Consider the following 27,924-nt stretch of genomic DNA (forward strand, 5'->3'; position numbering starts at 1 on the left):
TGCATGAACACATATGTATCTTTGCGACAAACACTGTTTTAATTTACTTTTATTCGTATATTCGCCAGTCGGATATTCGACCATTTCCAGTCGATTATTCGCGAATGTTCAACTGCAAACCAGTCAGTAGTCAATGAATTTTGGAATTTGAGCCAGTACTGCCAGTACAGTAATGTGTTGAAAATTGGCATTGAGGATTTGCAAGGCACAAATGAAACCCATACCGGACAATACTTTTGGATTAGTATATGTGTTACAAGAAATAGCACGGGCATAGGCATTTCCTTATAGCTTTATTTAGAAGCAATATTAAATGTTAGATATATGAATACATTTTTAATCCATTTCAATCCAATGTATAGTAATTTACTCATAAGACAAGTTTTATGATCTTTTGTTGTAAATTGTCAAAGATTCAATGAGGCGCCCAGGTTATAAGTAATTACAGCAATAATGTCTCTCAGATTTATTCAACATGGTAAACAAAAATCTTTGTAAGGGATATTTTCATTTTACTCGGGAATGACAGATCACAGTGAGCACACAAAACTAATATTATATTTAATGGTAAAACCTTTTTTAGACCACAAGTCAATAACTATGCCCGTGTTGATAAATGTTTAAGGAACTGACCAAAATAGTCCAAAAAGTAATATTAAAATAAGTGTATACTGAGAATGATGGTAATTATATATTTCAATTAAACATTTCTAAAATATCTTTCAATAATATTTTTAATCAAGCGACTTGGTATTTTTACTGGCACGATTTAAGTCGTACATGTATGCTATAATTATAATATCATAAACAATAACAAACGAAACTAAATGAAACACAAGAAATAACAATGAAGTTTTAATGATAATATATGTTATATCCTATATATTGCCTCTGAATTATACAATTTTTAAAGCTTTAACTTATAGCCTGTATAGCTATCAATTGTGCTGGGAACATTAATTGCTGAAGCATTATGAAACCCGTCTGACGTTTGTAGTTTTATTAAAATAGTTTGATTTACACAAGTAATTAAACAATCACATTTTATAGATAATATTCATACCGAAAGACAATGATTTGGAAAACAAGTACAAACGAAAGCTTTTGCAAAATGAATAAACACTCTTAAAAGAAGAAAAGCAAATACAAATAAAGTAGCGAGTATGGTGTAGGCGTGGTAGGTAGCGTAGCGAGTATGTTGTGGGTATGGTAGGTAATGTAGCGAGTATGTTGTGGGTATGGTAGGTAATGTAGCGGGTATGTTGTGGGTATGGTAGGAAATGTAGCGAGTACGTTGTGGGGATGGTAGGTAATGTAGCGCGTATAGTGTGGTTATTGTAGGTAATGTAGCGAGTACGTTGTGGGTATGGTTAATAATGTAGCGAGTACGTTGTGGTGATGGTAGGTAATAAAGCGAGTATAGTGTGGGTATGGTAGCTAATGTAGCGAGCACGTTGTGGGTATCGTAGGTAATGTAGCGAGTACGTTATGGGTATGGTAGGTAATGTAGCGAGTACGTTGTGGGTATGGTAGGTAATGTAGCGAGTACGTTGTGGGTATGTCAGATAATGTACAAGTACGTTATGGGCATGGTAGGTAATGTAGCGAGTACGTTGTGGGTATGGTAGGTAATGTAGCGAGTACGTTGTGGGTATGGTAGGTAACATAGCGAGTACGTTGTGGGTATGGTAGGTAATGTAGCAAGTACGTTGTGGGCATGGTAGGTAACATAGCGAGTACGTTGTGGGTATGGTAGGTAATGTAGCGAGTACGAAAGGGCATGGTAGGTAATGTAGCGAGTACGTTGTGGGTATGGTAGGTAATGTAGCGAGTACGTTATGGGCATGGTAGGTAATGTAGCGAGTACGTTATGGGCATGGTAAGTGATGTAGCGAGTACGTTGTGGGTATGGTAGGTAATGTAGCAAGTACGTTGTGGGTATGGTAGGTAATGTAGCAAGTACGTTATGGGCATGGTAGGTAATGTAGCGAGTACGTTATGGGCATGGTAGGTAATGTAGCGAGTACGTTGTGGGTATGGTAGGTAATGTAGCGAGTACGTTGTGGGCATGGTAGGTAATGTAGCGAGTACGTTGTGGGTATGGTAGGTAACATAGCGAGTACGTTGTGGGTATGGTAGGTAATGTAGCGAGTACGTTGTGGGCATGGTAGGTAATGTAGCGAGTACGTTGTGGGCATGGTAGGTAACATAGCGAGTACGTTGTGGGTATGGTAGGTAATGTAGCGAGTACGTTATGGGTATGGTAGGTAATGTAGCGAGTACGTTGTGGGTATGGTAGGTAATGTAGCGAGTACGTTATGGGTATGGTAGGTAATGTAGCGAGTACGTTGTGGGTATGGTAGGTAATGTAGCGAGTACGCTGTGGGCATGGTAGGTAACATAGCGAGTACGTTGTGGGCATGGTAGGTAATGTAGCGAGTACGTTGTGGGCATGGTAGGTAACGTAGCGAGTACGTTGTGGGTATGGTAGGTAATGTAGCGAGTACGTTATGGGTATGGTAGGTAATGTAGCGAGTACGTTGTGGGTATGGTAGGTAATGTAGCGAGTACGTTGTGGGCATGGTAGGTAACGTAGCGAGTACGTTGTGGGCATGGCAGGTAACGTAGCGAGTAATGTGTGGATATGGTAGGTAACGTAGCGAGTATGATGTGGGTATGGTAGGTAACGTAGCGAGTATGATGTGGGTATGGTAGGTAACGAAGCGAGTATGGTGATAGGATGGTAGGTAACGTAGCGAGTATGGTGATAGGATGGTAGGTAACGAAGCGAGTATGGTGATAGGATGGTAGGTAACGAAGCAAGCATGGTGATCGGATGGTAGGTAAATTAGCGAATACAGTGATGGTATGGTAGGTAACGTAGCGACTATGGTGATGGTATGGTAGGTAACGTAGCGACTATGGTGATAGAATGGTAGGTAACGTAGCGAATATGGTGATAGGATGACAGGTAACGAAGCGAGTATGGTGATGGGATGGTAGGTAACGAAGCGAGTATGGTGATAGGATGGTAGGTAACGAAGCGAGTATGGTGATAGGATGGTAGGTAACGTAGCGAGTATGGTGATAGGATGGTAGGTAACGAAGCGAGTATGGTGATAGGATGGTAGGTAACGTAGCGAGCATGATGATATGATGGTAGGTAACGTAGCGAGTATGGTGATAGGATGGTAGGTAACGTAGCGAGCATGATGATATGATGGTAGGTAACGTAGCGAATATGGTGTATGTAAAGTAGGTTACGTAGCAAGTACGGTGTGGGTATGATATTCATTACCAAAAGTTTTGGTATCAGATCTTTCCCTCGAAAAAATACACAGTTCTAACATAACGTAACGAAATTTCACGTGTCGTAACGTTAGGGAATTTAACACAACATAAGATAAGACAATGGTCCCATTACATAACTATACATCGAAAATACTGGGTAAATGCTGTGGATGGAGAAAGTGTTGCTGGCAAAAAATAGGAATGTATCTGGGGAGCGGAGATTCTTTGCCAATGTCATAATCAAACTTAGTGATGGAACTTTCTTGGCGAGTGATTCCGGCGGACTAATAATAAGATTCTGGAGCACTATATGTGCTTTTCTTCAGATATTTCAGAATAGAAAAAAGTCCGCTTTTTCGATCACATGACCAACTGACTTGAGATAAACATCACGTGGTAAACTATCACAATAAAGCAAAATGTACACGGCACCCTGATGTTAAACCTGTTTGTGATTAAGTGACAGGATAAATAAAGTAACGTTACTTAACGTCACATAACGTACCATTTATTTAGCCTTGTTTGAATTACCGTAATTTTATGAAATTAATTGCAATCATATACCTCTAATTTGCACGCTTCTTCTTCTTCTTCCCGAGGGTACGCGCGTAAGCCGGTAACGAGGGTCGGACATTTCGATCCGCACTGATCTTTATTATTGCAAACAATAATTATTAATTTGTCTTATTGTTTACATAGAAAAAAAACATCATTTTGTTCTTTTCGACACAAAGCATGAACGACGTTGCTGACTGACTGATGATTCTTATAAATTCTATATTAATGTTGACTTCAAATAGAGCCTTTAAAATCGCTCCTTTGTCAATTATTTGTTTTATATCAAGTCTTGAAAAATTATATATTTTATTGCTCTTTTTTGAAATGTCATAATGTTATTTTCATAGAACATGCAGTTAAAGATGCACTCTTACTCCCAAATAAAACTTACTACACTTAAAACATTTGTTTTAATATGCCAAAAAAGGACGAAGAATCTCGAAATCAAAATTTAATATTTTTGCGTATTCAGCTATTAAATACATGCTTTCAATCTTGTTAACAGTAATTAATATTTTCCATAAATGCATTATTTAGGGAGTAGTAAAAGGTTTATCACTCAAAATTTATGTTTGTTATTTATGTGTATGTATTGATTTTGAATAAGAGTGCTACTTTAAATCAAAAAGAGACGTCGCGTTGTTGCGCGTGACACATATGGAATGAGGGTGCCAGAAGGAATTTTCCCGCAGGCCGAATCTTACTGGAAATGCCTATCCGGTGTGTAGCAAATGTTGTGTCTTGTTTAATATCGGTTAGGCAAGTCAAGTACCAAATCCAGGAATCTACAAATATATATACATGGCAGGTAATCATTGGAGCTATAACATTTTGTTATGTGTTGAAAATGCTCCAACGTGTCTTCCGTTATAGTGCCAATGAGTGGAATATGGATGTAAACCATGAGTATGGTTTCTTAGTTTTCATTTTTAGAGGTTTATACGAGTGAATTAAAGCAGTGTGGTAGTTCGTCATACTTTAAACAGATCGAAACTGATATTAATCCAGTTAATTGTTAATTTTCATGTTATGAAATTGCTACAGTTTTTTCACAATTCGTTTCCTACTAAATTACAATTCATGAGCACCACAACCTATTCATTGGCACCACAACGTTCAGAAAATCGAACATAGTGCAGAAAGTATAACAAATAAAGTTCTAAAATGTGTAACGAGGCAACCTTTTGTCAATAAAAAAGCCACACACATGTAAAGAAATTGCTTAAACCTAAGGTACGATAACAATTCTCACGAAAATCCAGATTCTTACGTTGTCAGCACTAACCTCTAGCAAGTTATGCAAGTTCTAGACGATCAGATTTTAAATTTTATTCAGAACTTTTACATTTAGAACAACGCATAGCCAATGCTATGAAGAACTACATTCTCCAATTTGTTTTAATTTACTCGTTTAAACCTCTAAAAAAAAATGAGAAACCATACTCACTGTTAACATCCATATTCCACTCATTGGCACTATAACGGAAGACGCGTTGGAGAATTTTCAACACATAACAAAATGTTATGGCTCCAATGATTGCCTGCCGAGTATATAGTAATCGTAGATAAAGCACCATGGTAACAATTAAACTTGTTTTATTTTTTCTTGTATTCAAATCTCAATGCATTTCTGGTTTTGTTTTCCAAAAATTACGACGAAATGTAGAGACAATCACATATATAACCGCATGCATTGCATGTAATGGGTTTTACAAATAAAAATAATCCAAATCGATTCAGTTTTAAAGCTGCACTCTCACAGATTTAACCATTTTTACACCTTTTTTCTTTTTTGTCTTGTCTTGGAAAGAGCATGCTGTATCAACGCAGTGGTCCAAACGAGCAAATGACCAAGAAGCGCTAGCGCTCTTCATGGTATTTGCATGCGTGCCCTACTGCGTTCATGTATATACAGCATAAACGCAAGAAAAAATGCGAACAATCCCTAAATACATAAGATGTGCAGTTCTCACGAAGCTTGTATGTATTAACATGTTCAGTAGTACGTCTTACACACTGTTTTGATGATTTAAGGTTAAAACTTTCTAATTACACCAACAACAAAAAAACAAAAACAAACAACAGTGTTAAATATTTTCACTCAGTTTGCTTTGCGATTTGTATGTCAAACAATCTAAACATCGTCCAATATCTGTTTCATTGACTTGACTCACAAAATAAGGCATATCGCATAAAGCCTCTTGTAATCTCAAATAAAAAAGTTGATTTGAATGTGTTTGAGCTAGTAATTTTACTCTTTATCAGTTTTAATCTATAACTGGGTGAAGAAAAAAGTATATTTAAGACAATCCAGCATAGCTATGGAGAGTTTGCTGTTAAATTTGTATAGGACAAGGGCGTAAACGCTGACGACCTTTGCTGAAAGGATTCTTGAAGACTTTCAAAGGCAAGCATTTGCTGCGATACTGTTCTTGGCGATAGCAATAAAGGGCAATAAGAAGACGTTGTCGTTGGAAACACAACATCTTGATCGACCCTGTCTGCATTGTCTGGAGCAGGCAATGTGTCCTTGACATTGTTGCTTCTTCTTTCCCTTGCTCTACGATTTTGGAACCAAATCTTGACCTTAAAGTATACAAAGCAATCACAGAAAAATAAAAATAATAATATAAAAATGTTCTATAACCAGTCAATCAGATAAGTGTGCACATTGTTCATTAGGCCATTTTTTTTCGAAAACAACCTCTGATGTATGCCAGTACATCAGTAAAAGTAGTTCGTAAAATTAAAATAATATTATTAATTAAATGTAGTGTTTTAGCTTGAATGTATTGATCTAAGTTTAAATTGATTGCCAGTGAAGCGTATTATTGCAAACATAATTAAGGAGTTATTATGTTTAACTGTACTTAAAATTACTAGTCTTCCTGATCTACTTGTAGCGGACTTAATGTGTACCGATTTCTGACTTTGTAAACCGTCCATATACATCCAAGGTTGTTTTCGATAAATGGCCGAGAAGTAACAAATGCTCATTGTCGTCAACATCATGAACTTTTGGAGTTTAGAAACGCGTACTTATGCAATAAAATGTTAATATAATAACTCCAGATCTTTCACAATAATATGAGAGGAGAATACCAAATGCAAAACGTGTGTGTGTTTTTTCAGTAATTTATTCAAACAAAACCACATCAGAAAGGAATACAACAAATCAGAAATAGCATATTTGTTTGTAACCCCCGTTACCAGTCTTCTCATTATGATCGTCACAACCTTGTTAAAGATCAAAGTGAAATTTGGTTTTCAAATTCGTTTTGCTAAATTGCCACTTACAATAAAACTATAGAAATCATAATCGTTAGAAGAATTGTGAGCATTAAAAATTCGCCCTGTTGGTAATTTTAGCACCAGCAAGGTACTTCCATGTGTCTTTAATTTCTTCATAATTTCAATTTCATCAGACAATATTTTGACATTTGCCTTCTGTTTAACTATTTAATCGAGACCGATCTTATGCCCTCGAGGAAGAGACCCACCCTCTTATTACGCTAAATTAGCCCCGGCCCAATGATACTATACTATAAACCTGTCACTTGACACCTAGCGCGTATCGTCACCAGCATTCAGCTCCTCGTAATGCTCTAATAACACCCATTCTCCGTTAACTGGTCGAATTAAGACGTTATTAAAACGTGTTTAAAACGAACGACTTCGCTCCATTAAATTATCTCTATGAAGAAATTTCAGAAAAATAAAATTTGACACCTTCTGCATTTTATATCGTATAATTTTCTTAAAATTAGTGAAACCCTGCTTCAACCCTAGTTATCTAGCGAAAATAGAGTTTTAAATGATTTATTATTAACATTAGCTGCTCGGCTGCTATTAATTGAGATTTTTTATAATAATAATAATAATAATAATAATAATAATAATAAAAAAATAAATAAATGATAATAATAATAATTATTATTATTATTATTATTATTATTATTATTATTATTATTATTATTATTATTATTATTATTATAATTATTATTATTATTAGCATACTTAGTATTATCAGAATGCTTTATAAACCATTATTTACCAACAACATAGAATCTGTTGGGTGAGGACTAATACTGTTCTCTCAATCTCAGCAAGCAACGTTTGCTCTTTATGTCAATTCAATTGTTATCAGTATAGTTTTCTGTATTTCACGCAAAACATGTTAGAATCAAAGATAAGATAATGCATTAATTATTACTTCATGGACTAAATGCAACATATCGCTTTTGTCACAAACTACAAAGCAATGGTATTCCCTGTCGTCAAGCATGGTGCCACCACATAACATTTGCAACCATTTTTCGATTTTGTTTTTCGTTTATTTCGTGAAATTTAGAAAATTTAAACAAAACGCGGAAATTATGTGGGTCCAATAACCCTAACATCCATACACATTTCTGGGCATGACCATATCGGTTCAATTGCTTTTTTAGATTTAGGATTAATTTAAGAAGTATTCCGTACTTTTATATTTCGTTACAAAATGTAGATAATGTTCTTATTACACCACATCATAAACACGAATAACGACATAATACAAGAATTAACAAAATAACATTGTAAATTAATAAAGGGTAGTTATTCTTCATTGCTTCATATAATATTTATAGATGCACTCTTACTCCCAAATAAGATTTACCGCAATTAATACAATTGTTTTAATATATCAAAAAGGATGAATAAATGTTGAAAACAATGGTTCTTGAAGGATACCGAGTTTAATTTGAAAGAAACGATCAGAAAACACGGTATTTCTACCTTATGAAACGTTAGGAGATCACAGTAAATCTTTTTACACTCACCAATCATTTAATATTTATGCGTTTTCAGCTATCAAGTACACGGTTACAATTTTGTTTTCAGTAATTAATATTTTCCATAAATGAAATATTTAGTAAGTAGTTAAATGTTTATCACTAAAAATTTATGTTTGTTATACATATGTATGTATTGAGTTTGAACAGTATCATTTTATACTCTCGTCAATTTACCAATTTGGTCTATACGTGATCACCATCAAGAGTTATTTCAATATAAAAATAAATTTAATTTGCTTATTGCAAAATAGCGATATTGTATAATAGGAAAAAAATCAAACATCAGTCTTATTAAATAATTAAATAATAGAAATGACGAACATCATAAATATTTAAGGCAAACTATTTGACATTCTGAACGGTAAAAAGACACCAAGACTCCGCTTCAGAACATATTTCAAGATCTCGTGGCGGGTTTCGATTGTATATTAAATTATCTGTTCATCTTTTTGTAGCATTAATAAATTTTCCAGTCAATAACACATTGGTGTTCAAACCAGCTGAGGGTTTTAATTTATTGTCAAAAGTCGTTATATATGCCTTGGAAATTCTATACAGGAGTTATTCCTTCGTAATTGCTACAGAATTGGAAATTGAGAACATCTTTGCTTTTGGGTTGAACCGAAAGACAATTGATGTCTATAATTAAAGCATGATTAGCCTCAGTATGCTGGTAATATGAGTCTTGGCAAAATATTGCCATCTTTACATTCCCCGATTGAATTATTGTTTGCCAGGATTCAATTTAGATTTCTAATATCACGTGATTCTTAAGTGGAACTTTGTATTCTAAGATTTCGCAGAAGAAAGACAACATGAAAGCAATACGGTTTGATATTAAAATGTGTCCAACCAATCACTCTTAATTTTAAAGTAAACTGATTAAGAAAATAAATGGTACTGATGTTACAATACTTTTTTATTAAACGGTAGCGTGCCACCAAACACCTGAGCTTCCGGCGACGATATCACTTGTTAACGAAAAGCTGCATTTTCTATGTGATAAAATCATTTTAAAAAAATAAAAAGACAATAGACTTAAAGATGTCAATCCATCGTAAAATTTACCCAAACTTATCATTTTGATGGCCGAAGTTCTCGTCATAATGTTATAATGTAATAGTTTAAACAGAAATTGTTTTCGTTTTCAAAATATATATATCACCAACCCTTGTCTCTGTGAGGTTAAGGTTAGTCGAGAGTTCAGCCACATCAAGACTGCTAAGGTAGTGGGTCCGGTTGAACTTCCTCTCCAACTCCGAAACCTGATGCTGGGTGAACGGCACCCTGGGATTGCGTCCAAGTTTACGCTTTTTTCCTCCTTCCTTCTTACGGATGCCTGGAAAAAAATGCAAATAATTTATCTCTAATAGTTGCTTCAAAAATGAAAAGTACATGAACAGGCATTGTAAATGCTGGTTTCATTAAAGGTTAATTCAAACCACGATTCGTGACACAGAAAACATACATTGGTTATGTGGTTAGGGGGGACGGCATATACACATGCATGGATTCCGCATAATTTAATATTTTACCTAGAATGAATGTCTACCAATTGGTCATTAAGAAACTTTGCAACGTACATTCTGGTTTAAAACTGGTATAAATCTTCGAAAATTTATATTCATACAGTAATGCTCAGCAATTGGTCCAACTTATGAATACACATATTCCAGTGTTTGCGTATATGTGATGTAGGTATATGAATGAAAATATGATAAGAAACAATGCACCCGAGTCAGCTCATATTTGTGAAAGTTGTATGATTGATATTTGGTATAGTCATGGATGGCTTATAGTGACACTCTTATTCAAAATAAAATTACACACATGTATAACAAACACAAATTTTGACTGATAAACCATTAACTACTTACTAAATAACGCATTTATGGAAAAAAATTAATTACTGATAACAAGATTGTAACGCAAAAATATTAAATGATTGGTGAATGCTAAAAGATTTTTTGTGATCTACCACCGTCTCAAAAGGTAGAAATACCGTGTTTTCTGCACATTTCTTTCAAATTAAACTCGGTATTCTTCATAAGAACCAATGTTTTTGACATTTATTCATTCTTTTTGGTATATTAAAACAATTGTATTAATTTTGGTAAATCTTATTTGGGAGTAAGAGTGCATCTTTAATAAGTCTGTTTCAACGCATCGAATTTATTTCTAAACGTGTGTTATTTAATTTCAAATACATCACTAACATGTTGTATTTATATTATGTTAAACTAACTTTTTTTATTTGAAACACATTTAATTAAAACACATGCTTAGGTTTAAGGTTTATTGATTTGGCTACTGACCTTAATTTTGTAGTTTGATTTAATTACTATTGTAATTGTTCATAACGAAAGGTTTCTGATTTATAGAAACTAATAATTATTGTAACAAAATAGATTACTCAGTTAAAGCACAACTTAAATTTCTTTATTGGACGAAAAAGGCTATATAAAATATTCCTTTCCTTTTTATTCTCATCACGTAATAGCAATGTGTGTACACCACGTGATAAATTACGTCATATATGTTACGTCGGCAGGCCACATTTTGCTTAAAATAAAGATAACTGCACCATTTTAAATAAAACAAAGGGCAGTCTATGCCGCTTAAAGAGTCCCACCTTCGTTTTATTACCAAGGTGATTGGTTTCATCAAACACTTCGACAAACCTGTTTCCAAAATAATGTTTTGACAGTGCTCCGTCACACGGCCGTATTGTAAAAAGGTTTGTCGAAGTGTTTTCAGACACTAAACTCGCAATTAAACTCTGGCAAAGGACCGAAGGTGGGGCGTTTAAGCGGTGATGACTGTGCTATGTTTCATTTAAAATGATGAAGAAATCGTAAAAGTTATCTTTCTTTAAAGATGCACTCTCACAGATTTATCATTTTTACAACTTTTTTTATTTTTTGTCCTGGAAAGAGCAAATTTTGCGTAAATATCTGCAAGCAATAATATAAAATTGCTGACAAAAAATCAGATTGTAGAGTTTCATATTTCCGTTCGAAAATTAATGTTTTACTAACGGTTTAAGAAAAATGCATAAAACATCAATTTTTGAAATGAATATAAAATCCTGCGATATAATTTTTGTCAGCAGTCTTATTTAACTGATTTCCATGGATTTTCGCAAAAATTGACTCGTTCCAAGACAAAAATAAAGGAGTTGTCAAAACGTTCATTCTGTGAGAGTGCAGCTTTAAAGTCTTCATTCGAAGCAAAATATTGCATTTCGACGTAGCATTTATGACGCAATTAATCACGTGGTATACATACACTGAAGAGTGTCGCTGTTTCATTTCACTATCCCCTAAGCATTTAATTTACCGTTCAAAACTTGAACTTATACCCCCTGCCGGCAAATGACTAGGTCTTAAAAGGCAAGGCTTGAGTATTTTATGAATGAAATTAACTGGGGTGATGGGTTAAATATTTTGAAATGTGTATTGCCTTTTAATTTTCACAGCAAGTTAGACGAAAGGAATTTGATACATTTATGAACACTTGATTACGACCCTGAGAATGACTGGTCTGCAATATGTTATTATGTTGTGCTTTTGGCGATTTGTTAATTATTTTCCGAATCAAACAACCTGTTATGTCCAGTATTATTTTTAAACAATAATCTCGGGCATGGTTTTATTTTAAGGTTATTGCTTGAGCATGCATCACTATAAAACTATACAAAATATATTTATAAGTTTATTTTTGTATTAAGTACAATTTTCTTTGCTGAAATAGTATTATATTTAAATATTTATAAAAGAGAAACGCCAAGTTTGAGTAAGGAACAACAGAAAAAGTAATTAATTTTAAACAATTTTCAAACTATTAGTGTTTAACTCAAATTAAAAATTTGTAAACTATAAAACGCTGACTAATTGGATGGTAGGGAATATTAAAAAAATATGTCCTTAAAAAGTCACCATATACTTAGGTGTAGTTATTTTTCTGTTACTTCAAGATAAATAAAAACGATTGTAAGTCTAGTGTCGTCCGTTGCTGCGGCTTTAACACTTGTTAACTAACTGTTAAGCATGTGTACATATCATATTTTAAAATATTTATATGAAAATCTACAGAAACAAGCTCAGTAGCCGAAAGTTTAAACATAAACCCCGTTTAATGGCACAGGGTAAACGCCAAAGACATATAACACAAACACAAACAATCACAAACCAGAGACATGGAACAACAGCACAAAACTCCACAATCAACACACTACATATATACTATATAAACATACTAGGTGTGTTTATCAAGGATTGTTAGGTACTGCCTTGGAACGGTCAGTAAAATGTAAATATACAGGGGGTTTAAACCAGTTTGTGTGCACAGCCTCACTATTATCCCAACAATCCCGAATAAACGTAAATGGTAAATCTTATCAAAATGTGCATTAATTTGAGGAAAATTAATAATAAAACAAAGAATAATAAACTAAATGGTAAACCCCAAGTACTTCTATGATTACGGATCCCGGCTCTATCTGCAGACGTAGGAATACAATTCAAAGTACCTAATGCAAAAACTTAATACTTAATGCCCTAATTTCATGTACTACAAATGGTTCGGCAGGTATAAGTCTATTTCTTATGTGTTCATTATAATATTGACAATGTGTTAAGAATGTCAATACATGTTATATTATTCTATTTTTTATTTCGATATTGTATTGAATTCTGTTGTACTCTACAGGGTACCCACCTGATTTGTTAATAAAAAAAACTTGCTGTACATATTATATATGGCATTTTAAGTCTCTAAGTTAAAATTGTTTAACAGATATTATCCGAGTATGAATATAACTAAGTGATTCCTGTTCGATTGTTTGTATTGCAAACATTCGAACTCAAACCCGTTGTATATACATAACAATCAGTCATTTTTTATAAAATGACATGTTCAATCCAAACATTTGCGTTAGTTTTTATTTTAAAACTAATGAACTTTAACCTACGAAAAGGAAGAACGCATAAAAGACCTGTAAGGGCCGTAAAGAGATTTGCCCAAGTCTTAATTAACTCGATTTTTTGTACATGTCCATGTCTTTTATGCGCCCGAAGGATCTCTTTTCCATAATGTATTTGTATGTTTCGTTGTTTATACATAGTTCACAATGAATATCAGAGGTTCCGTGATACTATGTTTAGCGAGCATAATGTCTAGGTGTAACTTACGTTATAACTATAGTTGAACAATTTTATAGGAGTTGTTATAGTTTCAGAAACTATTTAATTATAAAGTCAGTGTTGCATACACTGAAATTTTTTATGTGAATCACATGTAATTTTAAGACAAATAATGGTTTCAGACTTATAAGCCATAAAACTAACTATTCCGGTTATTAAAAAAAAACACGTTTTGTTTTAATGAATTCTCCAATGATAACAAACACATTGCAAGGTTTAAAACGTCGAATTTCATATTAAGCCAATAATGTTTTACACTTATACACCTTTGAACTTATTACTCCGGTAATTAAATACAATAAGTTTTTTAATGAACTTTCCAATGCTAACAATCACTTTTCTTGGAGACAAGTTTTGAAACGCACCTTAACTGTAAGTATTTGTAGTGCATGAATGAGTGTGTGTATATTTACTAAAAGCGAGTGTATGAACGTTTGTGTGTATTGTTACTAAAAGCGACCGGACGGACAGAAATACTACATACACTATACTTGAATATTGAAATAATTTTATTTATATTAATTTATATTAATTTATAAATTACACATTTATAATAATAATAATAATAATAATAATAATAATAATAATAATAATAATAATAATAATAATAAAATAATAATAATAATTAAAAATATAACTTATAAAATAATAATAATAATAAAAATCAAGAAAAAGCGCACATTATTAAATTATTTAATAAAAAAGATCTATAATGGTTGGTTTAATCTGTTTGTATCTAAATTTATGCAATTACACAACACACATATGGCATGCAAGTGCAAATTGTTTTTTCTAAGTATACCCACTGAATATTATTTATGATCGGTGCATAACACCAGTAATGTAAACATGTATAAATTAAGTAATCAAACAGTAGGCATACCTAGACGGATACATAGAGTGGTGGTTTTATTTATTATGTTTTTGAAATAGTGTTTGTTAAAGAAATAGTACTCGTAGATGAGAGAGTATGAGAATATAATTAAAACAGTTTTAGAATGATAGGAAGTTATAGAAGGGGTGCTCACTTGGCGTTGTCAGAGGCGAAGAAGATGTAACATTTATCGAAAGCGTTTTGTTGTTTTAACATGGTTTAATTGTTTTGAGCAACTACGTTTTACCGAAGTGTGCCTGAAAAAGTAAGGTTATTAATTAATTTATTTAAATACGATAAAAATATTCTGAATTCATATGAACTCTGCATAAACGTTTAATATTATAACGCACCATATGATACGCAACGAAATAAAAACAAAATAAGTTATCGAGCTTTTTTATTAGAACGAGTAACCGGTAGGTTTTTACTACATATTTTAATTTTTATCTCTAAAGGTAACAAAATAGCGATTAGAACTAATGACAATCAACAATTACTATCATCACCAACAGCATAACATTAACAACACCATCAATAATATTTTAACTTAAATCAAATTAGGCTTTAAAGAACTACCAATTTGTGTCTGCGATTACATATTTTCTTTTTTGTTGTTGTTATTACTACACAAAATAAATTTTAATCTCCAAAGGTAAGGAAAATAGAAATACTAATGGCAATCAACAATACCGATCATCAAATTAAATCAAATAATACTGCTGCTGATGATACCATAATAAGAACAACTTTAAATAAAACAAAACAACAACAACAACAAATACACCTACGCTGTAGTTTTGGAGGCTTGTATCTGGTACACTGCAACCAGTCGTAACGTAAATCATCGCCAGCTTCATTTGGCTCACACGTTTCTTCATCCTCATTATCCTCTATGGTGTTCTCAATGGCACCAGCCTTAGCACCACGTTCTGAACTACTGTCACTTATGTCCAGTACTTTATTTAAGTCTCCCGATAAAATTCTGTCAATAGAGAACTTTATTTCCAAACTTGCCTGATTATTTTTGTTTTGTCCGCCATTAAAACTATTTTCCAACAGGCGATTTTCCGTATTGTCTTTTACTTGATGTTTGTTGATATTTCCTGCTCGTCCACGGAGAGTCTGTTCTTCTTCATAACAAAACTGAGGTTGGTCGCGTTGTTTAAAGGCATGTTCCTGATGATGCCTGTGTTGAAAATAAAGATGTTGTTGATAATGCGATTCAAAAAGTTGCTTCTGACGTTGTATAGAAAGTTGATTCTGTGATTGTACAAGTTGGTGCCTGTAGATGTTTGGAACAATCAGATCAGGACCAAATGTGCGACCCATTCTCGAGCCGTGATCTTCTATAAAATCACATAATGATTTTTTACCGTGTACCGATGACATTTTAACAAATTTCGTTAACTTGTTTCTTAAAAAAAAGTTTAAAGAATAAAGATTATTTTCACCGAAATGCTAATTTAAAATTTCCTGACACTCTTTGAAAGTATTCTTAAAGATCAATTTAGATCTTAAAGATCAATTTAGATATCCACCTGAAGATTCTTAGACATTGACTGCACATCCTCTAATCAGAATTTACCTGCCCAGCCCCTAACACACGATTGGTCAACACTGGATGAAGGCGTGGCATTGCGGTTTTGATCTTCTATAATGTTGAAGTATGGTGAAAACGATTAATTTCCAAATAATGGGAAATGCAATATCCAGCAAGTCAGGTAATCATCAGGTAATCATCCTTAAGAAAGAAAATCATCACAATGTCTTCTTTATCATGGATGTGACTTTTAATTGATCAACAAATGGTAAACACCTGATTAGTATTTTTTTTCAAAACAATGACAAAATAATTTATTCATTTCAATTAGTTTTAAAACGTACATATGAGAATCAGGTTGAAAATTAAATAAATATTTTATATTTATTGCGTCAATTATCAAAACTATTATTATATCTCCTTTATTTCCTCCATCCGCTGTGGAAACACACTTGGACACCAAATATTGAAAATGTCGTCATAAAGCAAGCGTGTGTTCCACTTCCTTTCTTCAAACTGGTAACTTTTATTATTATTATTATAATTATTATTATTTATTATTGTCATTATTAATTATCATAATAATAATAATAATATATTATTATTATTATTATTATTATTATTATTATTATTATTATTATTATTATTATTATTATTATTATTATTTTATTTGTAGTTATATTAGAAGTAGCTGAAACAGTTGTAGTAATAATAGTTCATAGTAGCAACAGCAGCAGTGGAAGTAGCAGTTGTTTAAACATATGTATGATTTTATCATGCTTATGTTACAGTAAGGGAAATAGTGTGGTAACGTTTGTTATGGTGTGTGAAGCATACAATAAACTAAATCTAAGGTTTATTCCCCAAAGATTTAGAATTCGACCAAGCATGTTCAATTTTGGGAAGTTACTGTCAACTTAAAATAAGACAATTCTAAATAGTTTTTTTCAATATCTTGTGTAAAAGTTTTATTAAACGACTTGAGTTGATAAATAGTATAACTTAATAACGCAAATCACAGTCCTGTCAATTGTATTTGTTAACAAATCGCTCTCAGCTTATTTTATGTATGTTTACTATCATGCACTGACTTGAATGTTTTCGTTAACTTTGAACATGCATTCATTAGCGTGTTTATTTATTTGTACATTTCTTGACGTATTGTTTTAAACTTTCTATTGATTTATCGATATGCTGTATATGCATAAGATAATAAACATTCTGTTCTGTTCTTTTCTGGTAACGGAAAAGGAATAGTTCTGAAATATTTGCTAAAAATAGCATAACTAATAATAATTTTTTTAACATTATGAAAGCCTTATGTCTTTTTTGTTTGTATTTCTGATAAAAGCCATATAAAATGAATGACATACTTTTATTTTTCTGTAGTTGGCTCCCCTTAATTACAACGAAAGAAACAACTGAAAATATATCCTACAAAATCGTGTGGAGGAAAATGTCACTCCACCGAAAATTCGGCGAATTTTGCCGACATTCATTACGATTGACTCAAAAAGAAAATTTAATTCAAGGCTAAAGGATGATTAAATTTTTTTTTATCCCCACAATAACAATATTAAAGAAACCTTAAACCATTCTCACTCATGATCAAGACAACCGTTTCGTTTGTATTGTGCCTAAAGGCGCACACTATAGGTTGACGTATGTTTTAGGAAAGTGATTGTTTTTCAACGATCACCTCCCATAGTTATCACCTTTCTGCGCGAGCCGATTGGATCAAATTCATACGCTGTGACAAATCTTGAACTGCATATTTACTTTATTATGCACCAGTCAATTGTAACTACGGCCCCCCTGGTCCGGGGAAAAGCGGGGACTTTGACTTTCGGTCCAGCTATCCCCGGCTAAAATCCCCGTCCTGCGGGGACGAACAGATGGTAAAATCCCCGCCAAATGCCCCCGCACCCAGGGACCCTAGGTAAGACCCATTTTCAAGTATATTTAAAGCGAAGACAAAACCACCGCATTCACCCGGCACTGCCGGGCCATCTGAAAGGTAAAAACACGGCCCATTTCCCCGGCTATCGCCGGTATACCCTCGGGACCTGGGGGGGGGGGCATGGTTACAATTGACTGGTGCATTAGTGTCACAAGTAATCGCATTTTGTGTCTGCCGACGTTTTACCCGTGTTAATTGAATCTTAGTATCCAATGAAATGGCAGAATTAAAGATGCACTATTACTCCCAAATAAGATTTAACATATTTAATATAATTGTTTTAATATACCAAAAAGGATGAACAAATGTCGAAAACAATGATGCTTATACCGAGTGTACTTTAAAAGTAATGTGCAGAAAACACGGTATTTCTACCTTATAAGACCAAAGTAGATCGCAGTAAATAATTTAGCAATCACCAATCATTTAATATTTTGCGTCTGCAGCTAGTAAATACACAGTTATAATATTGTTAATAGTAATTAATAGTTTCCATAAATGCATTATTTAGTAACTAGTTGAAGATGTATCACTCAAAATATTTGTTTGTTATACACGTGTATGTATTGATTCTGAATAAGAGTGTCACATTAAAGAAGATATTGCATATTGTAAAAACGCGCGCTAATAAAAACTACCTTTTCTGCATTTTAAAGAGGCCCGATATAGTCTGGCGAGTGTCGTCAAGATGCTTTGCATCGACGTTTTTCTTGTTATTTTACAGGTATAATTTTTCCTACTTGGACTTTATATCTTAATCAGAGCATGGCCATTGAAGTTGTGAATGAATGTTGCGGAGAACATTTGCATACCAGTAGTAACCTGGATTGATTTTCTAAAATATATTACTCAATTGCATTTGATGCAAGACTGAATGATTTCCATTGAATATTAATATATATTGGAATTACTTTGTAAACATTTAAAATAAACTGAACTATGAAGAATTTACCAAACCAAAATGAAAGGTATTCGAAATATCGGATAATACCTAATCATGCGAAATAACTACCGAATAAAACATTAATGTTGCAAAAAATATTATTATGTACCGGGGATAGTTTCAAAGTTGAATAATGTGTCCTGGTGATAACATGTAAAATGGGACAAAAAATGATAGTAACACTGTTAATATACAATATACATTTATGTATATTTCGAACTTTCAAAAAATCTGCCAAAGGTGAGAGCACAATTTTATAAGAAATTATTGAGCAAACTTTAGTTAACAATGAGTTTGATCCATTCTCTCCTAGATGAACGTATATATGCAAGCTGCTTAGATATCAGGGTTGGTCACAATACATACTTTCTCACTGAAGTGAACGAGCAGAGACCATTATTCTGTTCTATGTAATAGCAACATCGATCCAAGCTTAGACAAAAGCTTCACGTGTTCCAAATTTGATCACAATATCTCATTCCCTACTGATGACTTTCTGTTTGCGAAAACGTACCTACTTGATTCAAAAAGCAATAATATCTATATATATATATATATATATATATATATATATATATATATATATATATATATATATATATATATATATGAATAGAAAACACCACATAAATTCTACGGCCATACGTTTTGTACACCTCAATAAATCAGATTAACGGCTTATTTTTTTTTAGATAATAGCGTCTCGAACGTTGTTCTTGCAATGCTTGTGGGAAACACATCATGGTTAACTAATCTGTATAAATGAAACAGTTTTAAGTGCAAACAGATAAAAAACAAACATCTTTTTTGCTCTCATCCCTCGATATGAACAACATCGAATATTTTCTCTCGAGCTAGAGAATAGGTAAATGGCCGTAATCATTCTCACAGTCTCGTTATTCTAAATACATCGTTACTATCCTCAGTCCACTTAATAGCTGTCCTCTGTGCATTTATTTACGGAAAAATATGGATCGTATTATGATGCAGTTAAATGCTAATTAGGCGTAAGATATCAAACCATAATGTTTTAAATGAAATTATGATACTTCATTTTATCCTACAATCAGTTTTTTTCATCAGTATAATTTCTTTGTTTAAAATTGCCTAAATCGGCTATTACTTGATTTTTTTATTGAGATTGTTAGTTTTTAATTGTGCTTGTAAAATCTTGTGTAACTACATACGAACAACCTTTTAACCAATTACTAATGAATATCATACACTTTTACAATTCAAATCAAACCGCGTAAAGCGTTGACAGGCTATCGACCTGCTACAATTTTTGTCATAGTCATGTTATGCCGAATGAAACAGAAAGTATGTGAATAGTTTTTAGTTTGTCTCAGAAAGTTCAGTCCAATATCTTGAGCATGTAGCATAATGCATATGCATATTTAAAAACACAACTGATATAAACTTTTAATTTTGTCCACGAGTGACATATGTTTAGGGCATTATTAAGATACATGTACATTAAGCATACAGGGAAGAAATAGTATGTAGGTGATTCGACCCTGAGGTATTTGGCGTTGTAGAAAGAAGTCTTAAGCATAAACCTAATTAATATGTCCAATGCATTTTGTTGGGATGCATTTGGTTAAGCTGGCATACCCTGTTAGTAAGTTAAATACGATTCAAGTGAAGTTTAAAGTGTAGAGAAGGGTTACTAAAAATTCCTTAATGCTTTATCCGTGGCAGTGCATTGTATATGAAACAAAAGCTCCAGATAAGGTTTTATATGATATTGAGTATTACTCCATACCTTATAAGTAACAATATGACGTATTCCACATTTCAAGTGACTTATACTTCATGATCTCATTGAGAATCAACATTAAACTCTAAAAGTTTTTGCGAAGGAAATTATGAGCGAGCATATACTATCTTTAGAGGTTTATGTTTATAAATATGTTTAACAATTACATGATTTAGAAGATTGACTATACTCATAAAACGTGGCAGGCCGAAAGCCATTCAACGCTTTAAGCGCTTTAATTGATATATAGTATGTATGCACTGTGCTGTTTGTGGAGTTTTGTTTCTTGTTATTATGTTCAATGTCTTTGGCGTTTGTCCAGTGCCATTAAACCGGTTTATGTTTAACTTTATGCTATTGAGCTTGTTCCTGTTCATTTTTGCATAAATTTTGCAGACACACTCTATTCAAGCAATTAAGCAGTGGTATTCAGAAACTTTGTTTTAAAGCTGAGACTTGAATTCAATTTTATGTATGAATTTTGACTGAATTGCATCACCCATCCGAGATGTTATTAAAGTTTTATTGAAATTATTTCTATGCCCTATATTTAATAATGGCTTTAGCCTGAGTTTAAGACCCAGATCCAGAAAAGCGAGTTTATAATGTCATGAATGCTTTTAAATAAAGTAATTTTAACAGAAAATGAGTAGACAGTTGTTAATAAATGAGTGAGTATTCGGTACTTAACATCATTTTGATAAGCTATTTTTCCTTAGAGAGTTTGCGTAGTCTGAATTGTTAGTGGGACGATGTGACCTAATATGCAGAGCTATTTGTAAAATTTGAGGTGTATACAAATTACTTGTTGACCTCGTAACTTGAATTTAAAGCTGCACTCTCACATATTTACCATTTCTACAACATTTTTTTTTGTCTTTGAAAGAGCAATTTTTTTGGTAAATTAATGTTTTGTGGCCTAAACCGTTACTAACGGTTTAAGAAAAAAAGCATGACATAAACATCATCATTTTTTTTAACTTAAATATAAAACTATGCGATCTAATTTTTTGTCAGCAGTCTTATTTAACTGGTTTCCACGGATCTTCGCAAAAATTGGCTCGATCCAAGACAAAAAATAAAAAAAAGTTGTCAAAACGTTCAATCTGTGAGAGTGCAGCTTTTAAAGCACTCTTCAATCGATATGACAGCTCTATAATTCAAATAGTGTAAGCTGAAGCCAATAGTTAATCTTACTTTAGGGGAGAGCACCAATAAAATTGTTGCTACAAAATGTTGCAATAATTAATTAATGTAAACAAATAATTATAGACCTCTTTAGAATAAAGAGTAGTTCAGGTGAGAGGAAATGAGCTTGTTTAATTTTACACACATGTTTAATAATTATTCAATAGTATTTTTCATTAGAACTGGTATACATTGTATATTACCTTAGCTGGATAAGTTAGTGAATTGTCCAAGTGAATTTGGTGTGTGCCGAATTGTCAGTGAGTCGACATGTCCTAATAATAGGTCCTCGTGCTTCCCGCTTTTTTCGGATTCATTGCACACTGAGTTTTTCCGGTGAGTGGAAGGGTGATTCTTGTTAACTGTTGGTAAAAAATTAGATATTTTTTGCACAAAAGTGTAGTATAATGATTTGATTGATAGTCATATGAAGACTGGTAGGACTTTTTGGGTTACTCACATAATTTTATCGTTGCGTTTTAAGTTGTTTATTGCTGAAATTAGCATTTTGTCGTCTGTCATGGAGGCCACGTGGTTTCTGTAAATGGCTGCCAACGAGTTTTGTGACGATTTTTTATTATGGCAGGCTCCAGACAGAGTGGGTTCGGCTAACCCTTGGGTTACAGTGATACTTTAGAAATGCCTTAATATTAAAAGAAAAAGTATCATGGCCTGGATGCTCAGTATACATGTAGCTTACCACGTGGTCTGAGATTTTCAGAGAATTTAGCTGACCAGGCTTACCTTTCTGTACAAAACTTAAACATAGTGTTCCTATAATAGTTACTCGATTCCGCAACTTTCATGTATATGTAAGTAGTGATGTATGCAAATTTGTGTGTTTAGCAGGTTTAGTGAACTCTGGAACCCTCATACTAATTAATTTAGAATGAGGTGTACGATTTCCAAACCACAGTGGCTTGATGACAAAGATTTCTTAAAGGCTAGTCCATGTAAACAGACTCTTAAGTCTTTGACGATTTTTTATTTGGCGACTACATTTATGCACCAGTCATTTGTAACCACAACCCCTCCAGGTCCGGGGAATAGCCGGGACTTTGACTTTCGGTCCAGCCAACCCCGGGTAAAATTCCCGTCCTGCGGGGACGAACTGATGGTTAAACCCCGGCCAAATGCCCCCGCACCCCAGAGACTCTATATAAGGCCCAATCTCGGCTTAATTTGGCGCTATGACTGTAAAACCACCGCAGTCACCCCTGCGGGGCCACCTGGAAAGTAAACACATGGCCCTTTTCCCCGGCTATCCCCTTTTTACCCCCCGACCTGGGGGGGCTGTGGTTACAATTGACTGGTGCATTAGGGAACAAAATGAATATCCAAATGTTATAAAAGTTCCCTCAAGGCACATTATTTATGTGGCTAATCAAAGTCATAATAAATCCGTTAAACTAGCCAAAATTATATTTTACACAAACATGAACATGTATTTCATCAATATAATACAATTTGCCTTGAACATAAAATGAGATTTGACAAAATTCAAAAGTATCCAACATGTATACTGTATTTTTATATGAAACAAGTGAAGAATGTTTGCCCAGCAAAATATATAAACAAAGACCAATTCTCTTTGAAAGTTATAACTTCTTAAGAGTGTTCGGATGGTAAGAGTGTTCGGATGGTTCTCGTCCTTCGACCCCTTTCGCAAATCGATGAAGGCGAGCCGAGTACAACGTCATTTTGACGGAACAATCTAACAATGTCTAGCCACAGGCATCTGAATCATTCTTTGTCACTAAAATATTGTTTAAAACCATTTTGGGCACATACAATGAGATAAACAACACATCTGAAGATATTTAGTGTCTTTGATATACAAAAAAGAAACGAGGTATGTAACTCAAACTTACCCGATTTCACGGTAGAGTCCAGTTTTATGTAAATTTCTCAACCAACATATAAACAATCCATTTTTAAATAAGTGACATGGAAAGAAGAGTCAATTACCTTTAAAATGGTGTGCGATATGTTGGTATAACTATATTGTCTTTAGACAAACAAGCATAATTCAATGTCAAATTCTCATGTTTTTCTTTAGTCGGAAAGAGTACAGCAAATTAAAATCTTCAATTTTCCTCGTGTAACAGACCTAATAAAGTTATTTTATGCTTCAGTGTACAGATAAATTAATTCCATTCCATAATATCACGAAAAGACTAACATCACAATGTTAGAAACAACTGTATCAGTCTTTAAACTAAATCCTCTTTAAATTTCGTAGGCACCCGGCCATTTTACCGACAAGCGCCCAGATGATGTCATTGGCATGTACATTTAACATCTTTGTACCGGCTTGAATGTGAGCCACACAAGCTTGGATGGGTCAAATACTCTTCTTTGGAGGTTGATCAGAAACATCTGAGCGCTGTCAGGAAAATGTCCGCCTCAAACAAAATTTTAAAGTGGATTTAATTTGAAGACTGATACAGTTCTTTCTTAAATTGTGGTGTTAGTCTTATTGTGATATAAAGGAATGGAATTAATTTATCTGTGCAATGAAGCTTAAAATAACTTTAATGGTCTGTGTTAAGTAATGTTTACACGGGGAAAATTGAAGATTTTAATTTGCTGTACTCTTTCCGACTAAAGAAAAACATGAGAATTTGACATTGAATTATGCTTGTCTGTCTAAAGACAATATAGTTATACCAACATATCGCACACCATTTTAAAGGTAATTGACTCTTCTTTCCATGTCACTTATTTAAAAATGGATTGTTTATATGTTGGTTGAGAAATTTACATAAAACTGGACTCTACCGTGAAATCGGGTAAGTTTGAGTTACATACCTTGTTTCTTTTTTTGTATATCAAAGACACTAAATATCTTCAGATGTGTTGTTTATCCCATTGTATGTACCCAAAATGGTTTTAAACAATATTTTAGTGACAAAGAATGATTCAGATGCCTGTGTGTCTAGCTAGCGTTTGTGATAATTTGCATTTTGAATAATTTTGGTTGTAGACTGTTTTTCTCAACAAGGATACTGTACCGGTGTTAACATGTACATTACGGGCCACTGCATCAATGAGCCAGTGGTGATTTTTATCGTAAATTGAAATTATCTGTGTCATAGTTTCATTATTTTAATACATATTTGAGTGAATTGAAATGGAGTCAGCATTGAAAATGAACACCAAATTGAGTAAATAGAAATAATTGATGTACATGTATTGTTAATCTTTATACAGGTTTAAGATAATTGAAGTTACGACTGAAATCCTTTATTGAAAAGGCCCCCAGGTATTTTGTTTGTAGCTTACGAAGAAGTTATAATTTTCAATGAGAATTGGTCTTTGTTTACATATTTCGTTGGGCGAACATTCAAGATTCACTTGTTTCATATTACGGTATATAGGGTACTCCTACTCTTTTATTGAACAAACCTATCTACATATTCATGAATGGCACTAAATTGCTACATGCAAAGAAGTCAAATGCTCATACATGCCATATTTTCTGGAGACTATTCAGTGTGATTTGTTCAGAAAGGCTGAAAGTTCAAGGGGATTTTGGTAGTATCCCGGGGGGTTTCCCCCCGCCGGGGGATATGGCATGTATGAATGCTCCTCAAAAAAAGGGATTTTTTAACAGAGTAGACAAAAAAACTATTTTTTCAGGAGGGGAATGGTTGAAAAAATGAAATAATTATGATTTGTTGAAAATAACTTATTTTGAAAGCCAATGAAAGGAGCCACTGTACATATATGATCCTCGTGGTACTAGCAGGGTAATGAATTTTCTGGTTATACAAAAAAACTTTTTTAGAAAAACATGTGTATGCGTTCAGATCGGCCCATGTATAGAATTCTATGTCAGTGATTTGAAAGTTGATCTGATGCAGCCTTGGCAGAACAGTGCATGCAATTAAATAACACGGTTAATATTGTCAGTATTATCTTTTGATGTTCTTTTTTCGTAGGATATATTAATAGCAGAGTAAAATCTGCATAATTTGTAAGAATAAATATTGTAAGATTTTTCTCCCTTCAATAAATTTAAAATTAAATTCTTGTGCACATACGTGCATTACCCTTGAAATTCCTATTGTAAGTGATCAATATTTGATATTTAATTTACGATATGCATACCTGCCGGAAAATGTTGGTACCTTTTTAAAGGAATGCTCAATCACATGATTGATAATAACTAGGAACTTGTTATGGACTTTCTAAAATGAGACAGATACTATGACTATCTGAGAACTTATTTAATGTGCAAACTTTTAAGTGCTCCAACACGACTTCCATTACTGTGCCAATGGGTTTAAAAAGGAAGTAAATGGTGAATATGGTCTCTTCTTTTATTCAATACATGAGGCCTAAAAAATGGTTTGGTTAGGGTTATATCCCTTTCAAAAATAGGTAGGTTAGGTAGGCTTTTTATATTATTTTTATTAGGCTTGACCCTTTATATAAGAATGTTATTTTCATCATTTGAGAACAGAATTTAAGTAATGTTCTGTATAAAGCATTCATGGTTTTAAACTACATATTGAATAGCAATGTGCAGCAGGCATCTTGCAAGACAATGAATGCCTGCAGTGCGTTAGGTGTTGTGAGTCTATGATAACATGCTATGCAGTAGGTTTCTTGTGAGCCAATGAATGCCCGCTGTGTGTGGTAGACCTCGTGTGAGGTCGATGATTGCCTGCCATGCTGTAGGGGTTGTCTTGCTAGCCGATGTCTGCCCACTGTGTGGTGGGCGTCTTGCTAGCCAATAACAATGACTGCCCACTGTGTCTTGCGACCCAATGATTACCCTCTGTGTGGTAAGCATCTTGCTAGCCGATAACTGCCCATTGTGTGGTGGGCGTCTGACTGCCCACTGTGTGGTAAGCATCTTGCTAGCCGATGACTGCCCATTGTGTGGTGGGCGTCTGACTGCCCACTGTGTTGTAAGCATCTTGCTAGCCGCTGACTGCCCATTGTGTGGTGGGCGTCTGACTGCCGACTGTGTAGTAAGCATCTTGCTAGCCGATGACTGCCCATTGTGTGGTGGGTGTCTGACTGCCCACTGTGTGGTAAGCATCTTGCCAGACAATGACTACCCACTATGTGGTGGGCTTCTTGCCAGACAATGTCCACCCACTGTGTGGTGGGCTTCTTGCTAGCCAATGACTGCCCACGTTGTGGTGGGCATCTTGCTAGTAAATGATAATGACTGCCCACTGTGTGGTAGGCGTCTTGCTAGCCAATGACTGCCCACTGTTTGGTAGGTGTCAGGCTAGCCAATGACTGCCCTGTGTGTGATAGGTATCTTGCTAGGCAATGACTGCCCACTGTGTGGTTGACGTCTTGTGAGCCAGTGCCTGGCATCTTCAGTGTGTGTATACCATGTAATAAATTCCATCATGCTACTTTGGAAGGCAACATTTTTCTTAAAGACTTAAATCAAAGATTATTTTTTTTACTACACCATTTTAGATCAAACAAAGGGCAGTCCATGTCGCTTAAAAAACCCGCATTTGTTTTATTACCGACAATTGATAAGGTCATTAATATCATCAAACACTAAGACACACCTGTTTCCAAAATAATGTTTTGACAGTGCTCCGTCAGACAGCCGTATTGTGAAAAAGTTTGTCAGAAGTGTTTTGAGAAACTCCACTCTCAATCAAACTCTGGTAAAAGACCGAAGGCAGGGCTCCTTAAGCTGCGAAGACTGCGCTGTTTCATCTAAAATGGTGAAGTAGTGAAGTTGTCTTTGTTTAAAGTCTTTTTTCAAATCAAAATATTGCTTTCTGATGT

The 27,924-nt window shown here is 33.8% G+C and overlaps 1 protein-coding gene across 1 annotated transcript; it reads right to left on the reverse strand.

The window, feature by feature from the left end:
• Positions 1–6,153: 6,153 nt before the first annotated feature.
• Positions 6,154–27,205, reverse strand: LOC128208671 (paired box protein Pax-6-like). The gene is made up of 5 exons (XM_052912220.1): positions 26,803–27,205; positions 15,846–15,948; positions 15,551–15,744; positions 9,851–10,020; positions 6,154–6,435 (listed from the first exon to the last, which is right to left on the reverse strand). Exons 1-5 carry the CDS (start codon positions 27,203–27,205, stop codon positions 6,169–6,171), a joined length of 1,137 nt encoding a protein of 378 aa, XP_052768180.1. The 3' UTR covers positions 6,154–6,168.
• Between the last annotated feature and the right edge of the window lie 719 nt (positions 27,206–27,924).

This window comes from Mya arenaria, chromosome 11 (genome assembly GCF_026914265.1).
Source record: "Mya arenaria isolate MELC-2E11 chromosome 11, ASM2691426v1".
NCBI classification, from domain to species: domain Eukaryota; kingdom Metazoa; phylum Mollusca; class Bivalvia; order Myida; family Myidae; genus Mya; species Mya arenaria.